Source organism: Eucyclogobius newberryi, unplaced genomic scaffold (assembly GCF_026437365.1).
Source record: "Eucyclogobius newberryi isolate DKJ021-1_F unplaced genomic scaffold, fEucNew1.0.hap1 SCAF_4, whole genome shotgun sequence".
In the NCBI taxonomy this organism is placed as follows: Eukaryota; Metazoa; Chordata; class Actinopteri; order Gobiiformes; family Gobiidae; genus Eucyclogobius; species Eucyclogobius newberryi.
This window is the reverse complement of record NW_027316056.1, coordinates 42454841-42470028: the sequence shown is the minus strand read 5'-3', so window position 1 is coordinate 42470028 and position 15188 is coordinate 42454841. Positions and strand designations below refer to the sequence as shown.

The window sequence follows — 15188 nt, the reverse complement described above, 5'->3', positions numbered from 1 at the left end:
CTCCTCCAAAGTGATGAAGCCTCTGGACTCCTCCAAAGTGGTGAAGCCTCTGGACTCCTCCAAAGTGATGAAGCCTCTGGACCCCTCCAAAGTGATGAAGCCTCTGGACTCCTCCAAAGTGGTGAAGCCTCTGGACTCCTCCAAAGTGGTGAAGCCTCTGGACTCCTCCAAAGTGGTGAAGCCTCTGGACTCCTCCAAAGTGGTGAAGCCTCTGGACTCCTCCAAAGTGATGAAGCCTCTGGACTCCTCCAAAGTGATGAAGCCTCTGGACTCCTCCAAAGTGGACGCTGTTGAAATTTCAACTCCTCTGTTCGTACTCGGAGACTTCAGTGCCAAATTCATCAAATGTGTTCTTTGACATTTATATTTTTCCTGTCGCCAAATTTCCTTGAAAAATTATATTAGTGTTTTATGAAAAAAAATCTTTTGAAATTGAAATTATATTTAAATGTCGTCCCCCTGTTCTATATTTTTCATCTAAAAATCCGTAAACCAAGTAATAAAATAACGTAAAGTCTTTGAAAATCCCAGAGGTGGTTAAATATATTTTGGGGTGTTTGAAGTGCTCGTCGCAACAGGACTTCGACCTGAAGACGACTCTCCTGAGGAACCCGGGCTTTTTTCTGTTTTTGTTTCATCTTTTTTTGATTCTACATGTGTCCGTTCTCTGACAGTGTATTTTCACGGGGAACCAGCAGGGGGAGCGCTATCGCCCAGGGCTGTAAGACAGAGTGTTTTAGATTTGTACTGACCTGGGCCCCGAGTTGCCGCCGAGCCCCGGGCCCCCGAGCCCCGGGCCCCCGAGCCCCGGGCCCCCGAGCCGGGTCACCATGGCGCCGATGAGGCCGTTGAGCCGGAGCGTGGGCCGAGTGGGGTACCACTGTCCGCACACGGGGCAGATGTAGGGCCCGGGGCCGCTCCACCGCACAGACAGGCAGCTCTGGCAGAAGTTATGACCACACGGAGTCGACACGGGGCCCGAGAACACGTCCCGACACAGAGGGCAGCGCAGGTCCTCCAGCGACATCTGCAGGACGTTTAGGTTATGACACGCATCACTTCCTATGCTCACATAACACACGGAAACAAACAAACACACGAAAACACAAACACACAAACACACGGAAACACACAAACACACGGAAACACACAAACACACGGAAACACACAAACACACGGAAACACAAACACACAAACACACGGAAACACACAAACACACTGTGATAAAATGTAAATATATGATTATATTTCTGTGTTGTATTTTATCTGCATAATAGTGATATATTATCTGCATCATTAGTCTAAGAGAAAAATGGCATGTGACAAACTGCATTTGTTTGTGTGTCGTAAAGATGGAGGAGAGGAATGTTTACCCCTAGGGAGGGGGTGTAACACCCCAGGGGAGTTTAAATAAACATTACCCACTCTTATCTCTAAGGAAGAAAGACTGTTGTAAAAGACAAGTGCCTTGATGTGAAGCTGACCAATGAGAAATGGGACCCGCCTATTCCATAATATCTAATAAAACCAACCTGCATGAGAAAAAATGTGGTGAGACCAAGGAGGGTCGCCGGGCTGCTTGCAGGCTGAGTGACCCGGCCCGGCGGTTTCTCCCATGCAGCTACACAAACGTCTGACGTTTCTGTGTTGTTTCATATTCTAAGTTGAATTGTGTTCTCTGTGTGTTAAGGAATAGCATTGGTTTATGTCTAATTCCATGACACACACGGAAACACACAAACACACAAACACACGGAAACACACGGAAACACACAAACACACAAACACACGGAAACACACGGAAACACACAAACACACAAACACACGGAAACACACGGAAACACACAAACACACAAACACACGGAAACACAAACACGGAAATACACGAAAACAAAAACACACAAACACACAAAAACACATACACACGGAAACACACAAACACACACACACATACGGAAACACACAAACACACGAAAACACACGGAAACACATAAACACACGGAAACACACAAACACACGAAAACACACGAAAACACACGAAAACACAAACACACAAACACACAAACAAACAAACGAAAACACAAACACACAAACACACAAACACTCACTCATCGGCTCTTCTCAAACCGATTATTCAGATCCAGTAAATGTTGATATATGAAAATATGAGAGGAATGTGACTGAGTAAGTTTAACCAGGACCAAACCAGGACCAAAAAAGGACTAAACCAGGTCTAAACCAAGTTCAAACCAGGACTAAACCAAGTCTAAACCAGTACTAAACCAAGTCTAAACCAGGACTAAACCAAGTCTAAACCAGGACTAAACCAGGTCCAAACCAGGTCTAAACCAGGTCTAAACCAGGACTAAACCAAGTCTAAACCAGGACTAAACCAAGTCTAAACCAGGACTAAACCAGGTCCAAACCAGGTCTAAACCAGGTCTAAACCAGGACTAAACCAAGTCTAAACCAGGACTAAACCAAGTCTAAACCAGGACTAAACCAGGTCTAAACCAGGACTAAACCAAGTCTAAACCAGGACTAAACCAAGTCTAAACCAGGTCCAAACCAGGTCTAAAACAGGACTAAACCAGGTCTAAACCAGGTCCAAACCAGGTCTAAACCAGGACTAAACTAGGTCTAAACCAGGTCCAAACCAGGTCTAAAACAGGACTAAACCAGGTCTAAACCAGGACTGAACCAGATCTAAACCAGGAAAAAAACAGGTCTAAACCAGGACTAAACCAAGTCTAAACCAGGACCAAACCAAGTCTAAACCAGGTCCAAACCAGGTCTAAAACAGGACTAAACCAGATCTAAACCAGGACTAAACCAAGTCTAAACCAGGTCCAAACCAGGTCTAAAACAGGACTAAACCAGATCTAAACCAGGACTAAACCAAGTCTAAACCAGGTCCAAACCAGGTCTAAAACAGGACTAAACCAGGTCTAAACCAGGACTAAACCAAGACTAAACAAGGACTAAACCAGGACTAAACCAAGTCCAAACCAGGTCTAAACCAGTGTAAAATAAAATAGTCTCATTAACTCACCTGTTTGGAGTGACCACAGCAGCAGTAACAGTATAAATAGGCTTTATTAAGCAGTAGTCCAAAAACTATCACTCAGTAGTAGTAGTAGTAGTTGTAGTAGTAGTAGTAGTAATAAAAGTAGAATAAACAGCAGTAATAGTAGAAGTAACGGCAGTAACAGTTGTAGTAAGAGCAGTAACAGTTGTAGTAAGAGCAGTAACAGTTGTAGTAAGAGCAGTAACAGTTGTAGTATGAGCAGTAACAGTTGTAGTAAGAGCAGTAACAGTTGTAGTATGAGCAGTAACAGTTGTAGTATGAGCAGTAACAGTTGTAGTAAGAGCAGTAACAGTTGTAGTATGAGCAGTAACAGTTGTAGTAAGAGCAGTAACAGTTGTAGTATGAGCAGTAACAGTTGTAGTATGAGCAGTAACAGTTGTAGTAAGAGCAGTAACAGTTGTAGTAAGAGCAGTAACAGTTGTAGTATGAGCAGTAACAGTTGTAGTATGAGCAGTAATAGTTGTAGTAAGAGCAGTAACAGTTGTAGTAAGAGCAGTAATAGTTGTAGTAAGAGCAGTAACAGTTGTAGTAAGAGCAGTAATAGTTGTAGTAAGAGCAGTAACAGTTGTAGTAAGAGCAGTAACAGTTGTAGTATGAGCAGTAACAGTTGTAGTATGAGCAGTAACAGTTGTAGTAAGAGCAGTAACAGTTGTAGTAAGAGCAGTAACAGTTGTAGTAAGAGCAGTAATAGTTGTAGTATGAGCAGTAACAGTTGTAGTAAGAGCAGTAATAGTTGTAGTAAGAGCAGTAACAGTTGAAGTAAGAGTAGCAGACGGTACTATAGTTCTTGACAGTTTCGTGTGAAAGGATTGTGGCAGATCAGGTAAAACCTGACCTCGTGCACGTGTCACAGGAAACACAATGATGTCATTGGGCCACGCCTTCATAACCTCTGGAGCTGTGAGACTGTAGCTCAGTCCATGGTTTCTTTTCACAAGGTCACTTAAGTCAGTTTTACTCATCATTTACTTTCATCATTTAAACGTTCTTCTGGAAACAACAAAGGTGCTCCTACATTTTTTTCTTCTTCCATTGAATCCACATGATCCACAGATTTCTCTGGGACATGTTCCTCCCACATTGACATAAAGATCAGGCCTTAAAGTAGCTCCACCCACACGAGGTTCTGAGCCTCATTTATCACACTCTCAAGTCGAAGAAATGAGACCAGTTTCACTCACATCTGGTTTAGTCACAAACTCAATCAGAAATACAAAATCCTCTGTAAATGTGTTTGTGTCTAAATGTGGCCAAAACCTTCCCCATGAGGACAAAATGAATAAAATCAGAAAATAGGGGTAATTTCATGTCATTTGGCTTGTTCAAAAAAACATCTATTTATTTTACAGACTCGGTTGGCCAGACTTGGATGATATCCTTCGATATATTGTCAGATTGATTCAACAGGTTTGTTGTGTAAACAGAGAATAATGGTTTGTATAGATTTTTTAATTAATTTCATGATCAGCACCCATTTTTTTAGTACAGCATGTAACCATAAGCGTTGATTCAACTTTATTTTGTAGGATTATTGTGTGTTTTTGTCGGTTACGATGTGTGTTGTCCCCCAGCACCACCGGCTTGCACTTGTCTACACAAAGGAGCAGCTGTTGGAGCTCCGGAGCGCGGTGGTTTTCCCTCAGGACCAACACGAGATCCCAGCGGAGGTGCTTTGCAAGACACGCAGAGGCCGGAGCGCAGGACCTAAACTCTGGGAAAAGAAGAAATGCTTCAGACCTGTTCTCCCCGCTATCGTCACGAGAAACATAAGATCTTTCCAGAACAAGACAGCGGAGCTGGCGGGACTCACGCGGTCCCAGCGGGAGCACAGGGACAGCAGCGTCATGCTTTTTTCGGAGACGTGGTTAACCCCAGAAAGGCCGGGCTCTACTATCGCGTTGGATCATTTTCATCTGTTGCGTGCTGATAGAACGAGGGAGAGCGGGAAGAAGAGAGGAGGCGGCCTGGCTGTGATTGTGAACGAGAAGTGGTATAAACCTGGACACTGTACAGTAAAGGAGCAGCTGTGTAACAAAGACATTGAACTGTTGGCTGTTGGCATGAGGCCGCCCATATTATCTGCCCCGGGAGTTTTCACATGTGATTGTGATTACTGTGTATGTGGCCCCCTCTGTGAAGCACCAGCAAGTTACAGACCCGGCACCAGCAGGTTACAGACCCAGCACCAGAAGGTTACAGATCCAGCAACAGCAGGTTACAGACCCAGCACCAGCAGGTTACAGACCCAGCACCAGAAGGTTACAGACCCAGCAACAGAAGGTTACAGACCCAGCAACAGCAGGTTACAGACCCAGCAGCAGCAGGTTACAGACCCAGCAGCAGCAGGTTACAGACCCAGCAGCAGCAGGTTACAGACCCAGCAGCAGCAGGTTACAGACCCGGCACCAGCAGGTTACAGACCCAGCAGCAGCAGGTTACAGACCCAGCAGCAGCAGGTTACAGACCCAGCAGCAGCAGGTTACAGACCCGGCACCAGCAGGTTACAGACCCAGCAACAGCAGGTTACAGACCCGGCACCAGCAGGTTACAGACCCAGCAGCAGCAGGCCCTCTTCCTTGTCTCTGGTGACTTCAACCACGCTTCTCCTCTGAGTGGGTCCAGCTCCACTGTCTCCCTCGCGTCCAAATGTCCATGAGTCAGATCTCTCCTTCACTGTGGAACTCCTCCAGGTTTCTACTTTTTCCCAAAGAGGTTTTTTGTAGTTTTTCGTGGCCGAGAAGGAGGGTCTAATTACAGAGGACTCTGAAACATCAGAAGGCTCTGAAACATCATCCCTCGCCACCACAGACATTGCTTTATTTGTTTTTTACTGTGGCCCTCAGAGGCAACCGTTGTTGTGATTTTGGGCGTTACAAAAATAAATTGAATTGAATTGAATCTGTTCTACCAACATACGTTATGTTATGTTACCTGCCCCACCAGAGACAATAGAATATTGGACTTGTTTTTTGCCAACACCAAAGAGGCTTATTCCTCTTCCCCCCTCCCTCCCCTGGGCAGCTCGGACCACAACCTTGTACATCTGAGGCCTGTGTATGAACCCATCGTGCGCAGGCAGCCTGTGGTGTCCCGTGAGGTGAGGATGTGGTCTGCTGAGAGCGAGGAGGCTCTGAGGGACTGCTTCAGCACCACTGTCTGGACTGAGCTTTATGACCCACATGGGGAGGACATCAACACCATCACAGAGTGCATCAGGACATCAACACCATCACAGAGTGCATCAGGACATCAACACCATCACAGAGTGCATCAGGACTACATCAACTATTCTAAGCGTGAAGAGACAAAAGCATGGATTATGAATTCCAGATCAATTTGAGACACCATTTTCCAAACCTTGAGTCAGCGAACCCTAAAATTTCCAGTTAAATCCCACCGTGTTACCTAGTCTCCGGATAGGAACGCAAAAAGGGCGACAGTGAAAATATATAAATGTAGAACATCGAGAATGGAGGGAGATACAAAATACAGGCATGCTAAACATGGAAAACAGCGATTGAATACTTAAAACATTGGGAAAAGAGAAAATTAAGAGTGCAAAGTACCATTGAATTGAAAATAAAGGTTCAAGAAAAAACAAAAAAGGCAAAGAAAAAAGATGAAGAATTAAAAATGACTGCATTATGCTGTGCCGAGGCTAAAAAACGTAAGTAAGAAATAAAGAAGGCAAAATTAAATCCTGGTTTGCGTTTTGGTGACTGGTTGTTCTGGAAGCTGAGTTCCATATGTGTAGCCGGCTGAACTAGCCACGTCCGCTGCTCGTCAAGGGTGCGCAGCAGAAGTTTCCCAGCATTAGGTAAAAGGAAAGCTGCATTTTAGGCCCATATCTGCTCCATCTTTAAGACTAACCAACTTTAACTTTTAGGTCATGGAGGATGGGACAAGAATGCTCCGCCACCTTGCCTTTTTCTTAAACTCAACAAAAGTGTGATTGTTTTTATGGACAATGATTGTGCAATTTCACTGAGACTAATGTTTTTATTATGGAATTTATTGTTCAGAGAAATAAGTTATTTATAAATAAATCATATCTTGTATTAAAAATGTCTATGTGCCTGGTGTCAACAACTAATCTGTGCCTTTTAATGTTTTCTATATGGTCCTGGGCCCATTAATGCCCAGGTAGCATTGTTGGTCTTCTGATTTGGGTTTTAACAGTAACTAATGTCAAAACACCCCTGACATGCCACAGGTAGAAGAAATTAGGACTCTAAAACGTTTTGTATTTCTGGCATAGAGCCCCCAGTACGTGGCCGGATCAGACAATAGGTTTGACCTAGAAGCTTGCCACGTAGGAAACACACTACGGTTCATGACCTTGAAGCTTGCCACGTAGGAAACACGCTACGGTTCATGACTGTGAAGCTTGCCACGTAGGAAACCCACTACGGTTCATGACCTAGAAGCTTGCCACGTAGGAAACCCACTACAGTTCATGACCTAGAAGCTTGCCACGTAGGAAACCCACTACAGTTCATGACCTAGAAGCTTGCCACGTAGGAAACACACTACGGTTCATGACCTAGAAGCTTGCCACGTAGGAAACACACTACGGTTCATGACTGTGAAGCTTGCCACGTAGGGAACACACTACGGTTCATGACTGTGAAGCTTGCCACGTAGGAAACACACTACGGTTCATGACTGTGAAGCTTGCCACGTAGGAAACACACTACGGTTCATGACCTTGAAGCTTGCCACGTAGGATATGATATATCCTACGTGGTTCATGAGTCATTCTCCTTGAATTTCAACCACACTCTGTAACTACACACTACACTTTGTTTTGGCCTTGACATTTCCCCAAAATAAGTGTCCCAGCTCCTCATGTCTGCTCCCACATAGAAATATTGAATTATTTCCACGGTACAACTGCAGTCATATAACTAGGCAGCCATCATCCCGGAAGTCCAGCTTTATTTATTTAAAATGCTATACAAATTTAATGAGGCTCTTTACGATAACCCAGCTAAGTTCTATTGTGATGCGTGTGTGATTGAACTGAATGTACACAAAAACTTTAATTCTCTCTTACTGACGACCCTCTATTCTTTAGAAAGACCTAACCATTTTAGCAAATGGAATATCTTAAATATTTAGGTGTGGTACTTCATAAAGAGGACCAGGAAACTATCAACAAGATTAGAGAAAAACTACTATACTCCTATTTCCACTATAAAGAAATGGACTCTGATCCCAGACTTATGTCTAAGTCAAAGGCTTGAAACTATAAAAATGAATGTTTTACCCAGATTTCTGTTCCAGACCCTCCCAATTTCCATCTCCGGCTGTTTGATGAGTGAAATAAAACTATCTCTAGATTTATATGGAAAGAAACCTCGAATCTGATTAAAAACTCTACAATTATCAAAAGAAAAAGGAGGCGGGGTTTACCATGTCTGAAAAATGACTTTATTTCAGCTCAAATCACAAAACATTTCAACACATAAAGAAAAGAGTGCAATGAAAATCATTTCAATAGGCGCATCAAATTTAAGATCAAACCACATTTTTTTGGCAAATTCAAGACTAATTTAAGACCTTAAATTTCCCATATAGATTTAAGACTTTTGAAGACCACGCGGCAACCCTGTGTGGGTTCTCATGTGTATTTTAAGACTTCCTCTCTCTATAAACCTTTTCTCACAAACAGAACACTTGTGAGGACGCTCTACAGTGTGGGTTCTCATGTGTCTATTAAGATTTCCTCTCTCTATAAACCCTTTCTCACAAACAGAACACTTGTGAGGACGCTCTCCCGTGTGGGTTCTCATGTGTTTGGCCAGACTTCCTGTCTCTATAAACCTTTTCTCACAAACAGAACATTTGTAAATCCCCTCTCCCGTGTGGGTTCTCATGTGTCTATTAAGATTTCCTCTCTCTATAAACCCTTTCTCACAAACAGAACACTTGTAAGGACGCTCAACTGTGTGGGTTCTCATGTGTTTGGCCAGAGTTCCTGTCTCCAAAAACCTTTTCTCACAAACAGAACATTTGCAAAGCCCCTCTCCCGTGTGGGTTCTCATGTGTTTTTTAAGACTTCTTCTCTCCATAAACCCTTTCTGACAAACAGAACACTTGTGAGGACGCTCAACTGTGTGGGTTCTCATGTGCCTATTAAGGGTTCCTGTATCTATAAACCCTTTCTCACAAACAGAACACTTGTGAGGACGCTCTCCTGAGTGGATTCTCATGTGTTTTTCAAGTCTTCCTTTCTCGATAAACCCTTTCTGACAAACAGAACACTTGTGAGGACGCTCTCCCGTGTGAACGGTCATGTGTCGTCTTAAATTGGCGTCGTTTGAAAATGTTTTCCCACATTCTGCACAGGATATTATCAAAGTCACATCTTTTGAATGAGTTTTAAGGTGTTCATTTAGTTTGATCCCGTCGGGAAATCCCTCCTCACAAACTGGACAAATGTGATGTTGAACTCTTAGATGCCAAGTGAGGGTGTAATGACTCGAGAAGCCTTGGTCACATATTGAACATTCGTATTCTGAATGACTCAACATGTGTCGATTCAAACCAGATTTTCTTATAAACGTCTTGCCACACTCTAGACATTCATGTGGCCTCTCTCCTGAGTGCCTTATCATGTGCTCCTGCAACTGGGACTTCCACCTGTAGTTCTTCCCACACTCTGAACAGCTGTATGGTGTGTGGTCAGGAGGAACCATGGCGTAGCTCCTCTTGCTGTGGGCCTGTTGTTGACTATAGTCTTCTGAGTGCTCGGTGTCTTCAGAGCTGTCAGTGTGCTCCTCACTATCTGAGTGGAACTGTGTGAGTGGATCTGAGCTGCAGCCTGCTTCTGTCACATTAGTTTCCTCTCTGTTCTCCTCAGTTGCTCTTTGATGAAGCACAGAGGACTTGTCTTCATCCTCTTCACTTTTCACACTGACCATGTGAAGAGGAAACTCTTGCGGCTCCTGCTTGATGCACAGCTCTGGCTCCTCCTCTTTCAGGTGGGCGGGCTCCACACTGGACACAAACAACAAAAAACCAAATGCTTCAAATGTAAAAGTTTCTGTTTGGATGAAACAATAAGAAGTCTACTAGTCTTGTGGCTGAAAAAGTGAGCACAAAATCTTCGCTTCCAAACAATAACGCACTAAATACATAAATACCATTGCATGTGATCACGACAGTAATTGCACATGAATATGTGTCACGACGGCACATAGATTGCACATGAATTTCACAGTAATTGCACATATGACGGAATTGCACATGTTCAGGACTAACAGTGTTTGTTATAAAGTCTGACAGCAGCAGGAAGGAAAGACCTGCGAAACCTTTCCTTCACACAGCGAGGGTGGATCAGTCTCTCACTGAAGCTGCTCTCCAGAGCGGACGGAGTGTCCTGCAGGGGACAGAGTGTCCTGCAGGGGGTGACACTCATGATCAAGCATAGATGTGAATCTAGCCAGGACCCTTCTGTCCCCCACCTCCAAAGCGCAGCCCAGGACGGAGCTGGACTTCTTGATGACTTTGTCCAGCCTCTTCCTCTCCCTCTCTGTGATGCTGCTGCTCCAGCAGACCACACCTACAGGAGCTGATGCACCACAGAGTCGTAGAAGGTCTTCAGGAGTGACCCTGTCACTCCAAAAGACCTGAGTCTCCTCAGGAGGTAGAGCCGACTCTGGCTCTTCCTGTACAGTGCGTCTGTGTTATGAGTCCAGTCCAGTTTGTGGTTCAGATGAACACCCAGGTACTTGTATGAGTCCACTCTCTCAATGTCCCGTCCCTGGATGTTCACTGGTGAGGGGGCAGTGGAGTGACGTCTGCGGAAATCCACCACCATCTCCTTGGTCTTCCCCGCCTTGATGAGGAGGTGGTTCCGCTGACACCAGTCCACAAAGTCCTGCTCCTGTCCTCTGTCCTCCACATCATCGTCGCCCGTGATGAGTCCGATGATGGCAGAGTCGTCAGAGAACTTCTGCAGGACACAGCTGTCCGAGTCATGTCTGAAGTCTACAGTGTAAAGGGTGAAGAGAAAGGGCGCGAGGACAGTGCCCTGGGGCGCCCCCACACTGCAGGTCCGAGTGTCAGACACACAGTTCCGGGCTCTCACAAACTGGGGTCGGTCTGTGAGGTAGTCCAGGATCCACTCTGCAGGTCATACTCCACACCAGCCGTCTCCAGCTTGTCCCTCAGGAGCAGCGGCTGGATGGTGTTGAAGGCGCTGGAAAGATCGAAGAACAGGATCCTCACAGAGCTGCCAGGCTTTTCCAGGTGAGAGAGAGAGCGGTGCAGCAGGGAGATGACGGCGTCCTCCACTCCGATGCCAGGCCGATATGCAAACTGCAGCGGGTCCATGGCTGAGCTCACGGTGGAGCGGAGGTGGTCCAGGACCAGCTCCAGTGTCTTCATCAGGTGGGACGTGAGAGCCACTGGCCTGAAGCTGTTGAGGTCTATGGCGCGCGGTGTCTTGGGCACAGGTACCAGACAGGAGGTCTTCCAGACCTGTGGTACCACCCTCAGCTTCAGGCTCATGTTGAAGACATGCTCCATAACTCCACACAGTTCATCTGCGCAGGACTTAAGGAGCCTGGGGCTGATGCCGTCAGGTCCTGCTGCCTTCCTCACTTTAATCCTCTTCACTCAGCTCTCTCCTCACCTGTGCTGCTGTGACAGTCAGTGGTTGGCAGAGGGACCGTGTGCTGGGGGGATGGGTGAGTCCAGCCGAAGTGGGGAGCTGATGGTCCGGGGCAGATAAGCGAAGAGGAACAGATGCAGGGCATTGTCCAGCTGTGGAAGAGGGAGCATGCAGCTGTGCAGGGGGAGGGGCGGGTGACCGATCAAATCTCAAGAAGTGAGCATTTAAATCATTCACCCACTGTAGATCCCCCTCTGTCTGGGCAGGGGGGATTTTGAAGCCCGAGATGGTTTTCAGGCTCCTCCACACTCCCTGAATGTTCTTCTGCTGCAGCTGCTCCTCTATCCTCCTCTTGTAGCCGGCCTCCTCCTGCCTGATCTTCCTCCTCAGCTCCTTCTGCACAGTCCTCAGCTCCTCCTTGTTCCCTGACCTGAAGGCTCTCTTCTTCTCCTTCAGCAGAGCCTTCAGTTCACGGTTAATCCATGGCTTGTTGTTTGGAAAACACCGCACCGTCCGGGAGGGAACAATGTTCTCAAAACAGGAGTTGATGTAGCCCGTGCTGCACTCTGTGATGGTGTTGATGTCCCTCCCATACCAGATACCGCCAGGTATTAAGATAACCGTGCTCGAGCCGCAGGCGGCGCTAGCGAAAAGCAGCACGGCGCTCGCACGGTTCCCAAAAGATATGGAAAGCCGATATGATCACACTCCGCCACATAGGAGCGGCGCACAGCATTAAAAGCGCTGCTTTATTTAGTATAAGCATCGGGAAATACGCCGCAATACGCCGCTTCTAAGAGGCAGCGTGTGATCTTATTGGCTTTCCATATCGAGCCCCACATTTTTTAATTGACCCAATATATGAAACCATCAGAAAGTATCTGTGGCGTGCCGTGCAAACCAAACTAGAAATGTCATGATATTGGTCCAATGTCTGGAAACAAATTGAATGTATAAAAACCTGAAATCCTCTCTCTGGCGCCCCCCTCTGTCCTTTAGAAAGATTTACCCCTTTAAATGTTGTTGTTGTTGTTGTTGTTGTTGTTGTTGTTGTTTTATGGCGGTTGGCATCCAAGTGTTGCATTACCGCCAGACTTTATTCCTCAGACTTTGTCGTAGTCCTCAGACTCTGTCGTAGTCCGTAAAAGTACTCCTCCCATCGCTTTGGCGTTACAAAGCCCATGAGGTCATGATGTGTTTTTGTGACTAGAATAGTTGTTGTGTCAGAGACCAACCGGCTTTATCCCAGGGAGACTCTTCTTCACCTTCCTCGCCCTCTTTGACGTTCGGTGCTTTGGAAGTACAAAGCCCATGAGATCATGGGACGTCTTTGTTGTTTTACAAAGCCCATGAGGTCATGGGACGTCTTTGTCGTTTTATCCCTTAGAAGTCCTTCTTCCATCACTTTGGCGTTTCTAGGCCCATGAAGTCCAAGCGCGTTAGAACATCCTCTTGCTCCTCATCCTCGGCTCAGTCTCCAACACCCCCCACCTCTATAAACGTTTACCCAGCCCTGTGCTACATAAGTAAGCAACCACAGCCTGACACAAACCCTGTGACTGGATCGCCAGAATGTTCCGCAGATTGAACTCCCGCCCATTATTCCGAAACCACAAGGCCAACCCGGCCCTTTCCCTATCATAAGCCTCACAGCAAATCAGCACATGCTCGACAGTCTCTGGCACCCGACAGTGACCACACAGACCGGTCGGATGTTTGCCTATCCTACTCAGTGACCAATTGAGTCCAGTATGGCCAATCCTCATGCGGGCGAAGGCCCTTTCCTCCCACGCGTTCCTGCCCATAGACCCGCAAGGACCCACACTACCCTGTATGTGATAGAGATGCCGTCCAGTAACACAGTGGCTCCAAAATTCCTGCCAAAGGCCGACCACATGACTCTTGATAACAGGCTTGATTTCAGATTTGCTTAACTCAACCGCCACATCAATTGATGGCCGCCGAAGGGAACGTTTAGCCAGTGCATCAGCCATTTCGTTACCATCCACCCCCACATGCGCAGGGACCCCTTCTTTTAAATGGAAGACGGAATCCTTTAAATATTGAGGCGTGGTCCTCCAAAAAGAACTATCAACAATCTTAGAGAAAAACTATATTACTCTTTTCTCCACTATTAAGACTAGTCTAAATTAAAGGATTGAAACTATCAAAATGAATCTGATTTAAAACTCTACAATGATCAAAAGGAGGCGGGGCTTACCTTTAGTTCAACTCAAACCAGAGCCTTGCTGCTGTGACCAGAATATCAAGCTCAATGGAAACATATTGTATTTATGTTTTTCAAGCAAACAGAACACAACTAGAGCAGATTATAAAACCAACTACACCATTCCATTCAAATAAAAGTCCTATTTTGTAACACGAGATGTTTTCAACTACAAATGTTTAAGTGGATCCTCCAGACGCGCTTTAAGAATGTCAAGAGACTTACGCGTCACTGTGTGTGTCCTCCGCGGGCCCCCAGGAGCCACAGGGGCCCCGGGGCTCCCACAGCTCCGTCTCCTCCTTCAGCTTCACTTCTGCCATGTCTCACTGCTCTGTCCCCGGGGCTGTTTGTCTCACACTGAGCTTCAGTAGCTTCAGTAGCTCTGTTGTTAGCTTCAGTAGCTCTGTTGTTAGCTTCGTTAGCTTCAGTAGCTCTGTTGTTAGCTTCGTTAGCTTCAGTAGCTCTGTTGTTAGCTTCGTTAGCTTCAGCAGCTTCAGTAGCTCTGTTGTTAGCTTCGTTAGCTTTGTTAGCTTCAGTAGCTCTGTTAGCTTATTTAGGAAGCTAATCACACAGGGGTCCTCATCCCAAGGACCCGCAGCCGTCCTCACAGCTGCCTGTTTAGAACACAGGCTTTGGCCTGCAGGGGGCGCTGCGGACAAAGCCTCACTCTTAATAAACAAACACAAGTGAGTAATATAATATAAGTAAGTTATATTTCAGGATAAATATACAGACATTTTTAAACTGTTTTCAGGCTGGTTCAAAACAGTCTGCTCTGAAACGACTATTTGACATGACCGTATTTATTTATTTTTAAATTTATGTCCAAAATGTAATGTTTTACATTGACTGTATAAGTACATCATTTAAATACACATTTAAAACTAAATCGATCAGTAAACACACTTTAGTTTTATGACACACTACTATATAAACACACTATTTATTTATTTATTATTTTATTTATTGTTTTTATCTTTATTATTTTCCCCTCCATCCCTTGTTGGGAAATGGGAGGTTTTGTCTATGGGAGTTTTTGTTTATAAGAGTTCTTCTATTAAGAGTGTTTTTTAAACTTCCTCTAAGATCTGTTCTTTTCCTCTGGATCTACTGCGTTGCAACAATGAAATTTCCCCATGTGTGGACAATAAAGGATTATCTTATCTTATCTTAGTTCCACTTTAGGTCATGATACAATGACTTCGAGGAGCATTTGTGAGAGCGAGGGGGGTTTGCATGAGGATTGTTCCACT

General features: G+C 45.4%; 1 protein-coding gene across 1 annotated transcript; it reads right to left on the bottom strand.

Annotated features, from left to right (window-relative positions):
- Nucleotides 1–8443: 8443 nt before the first annotated feature.
- On the bottom strand, nucleotides 8444–14337 carry LOC140377886 (uncharacterized). The gene is made up of 2 exons (XM_072463493.1): nucleotides 14161–14337; nucleotides 8444–10090 (listed from the first exon to the last, which is right to left on the bottom strand). Exons 1-2 carry the CDS (start codon nucleotides 14253–14255, stop codon nucleotides 8671–8673), a joined length of 1515 nt encoding a protein of 504 aa, XP_072319594.1. The 5' UTR covers nucleotides 14256–14337; the 3' UTR covers nucleotides 8444–8670.
- Between the last annotated feature and the right edge of the window lie 851 nt (nucleotides 14338–15188).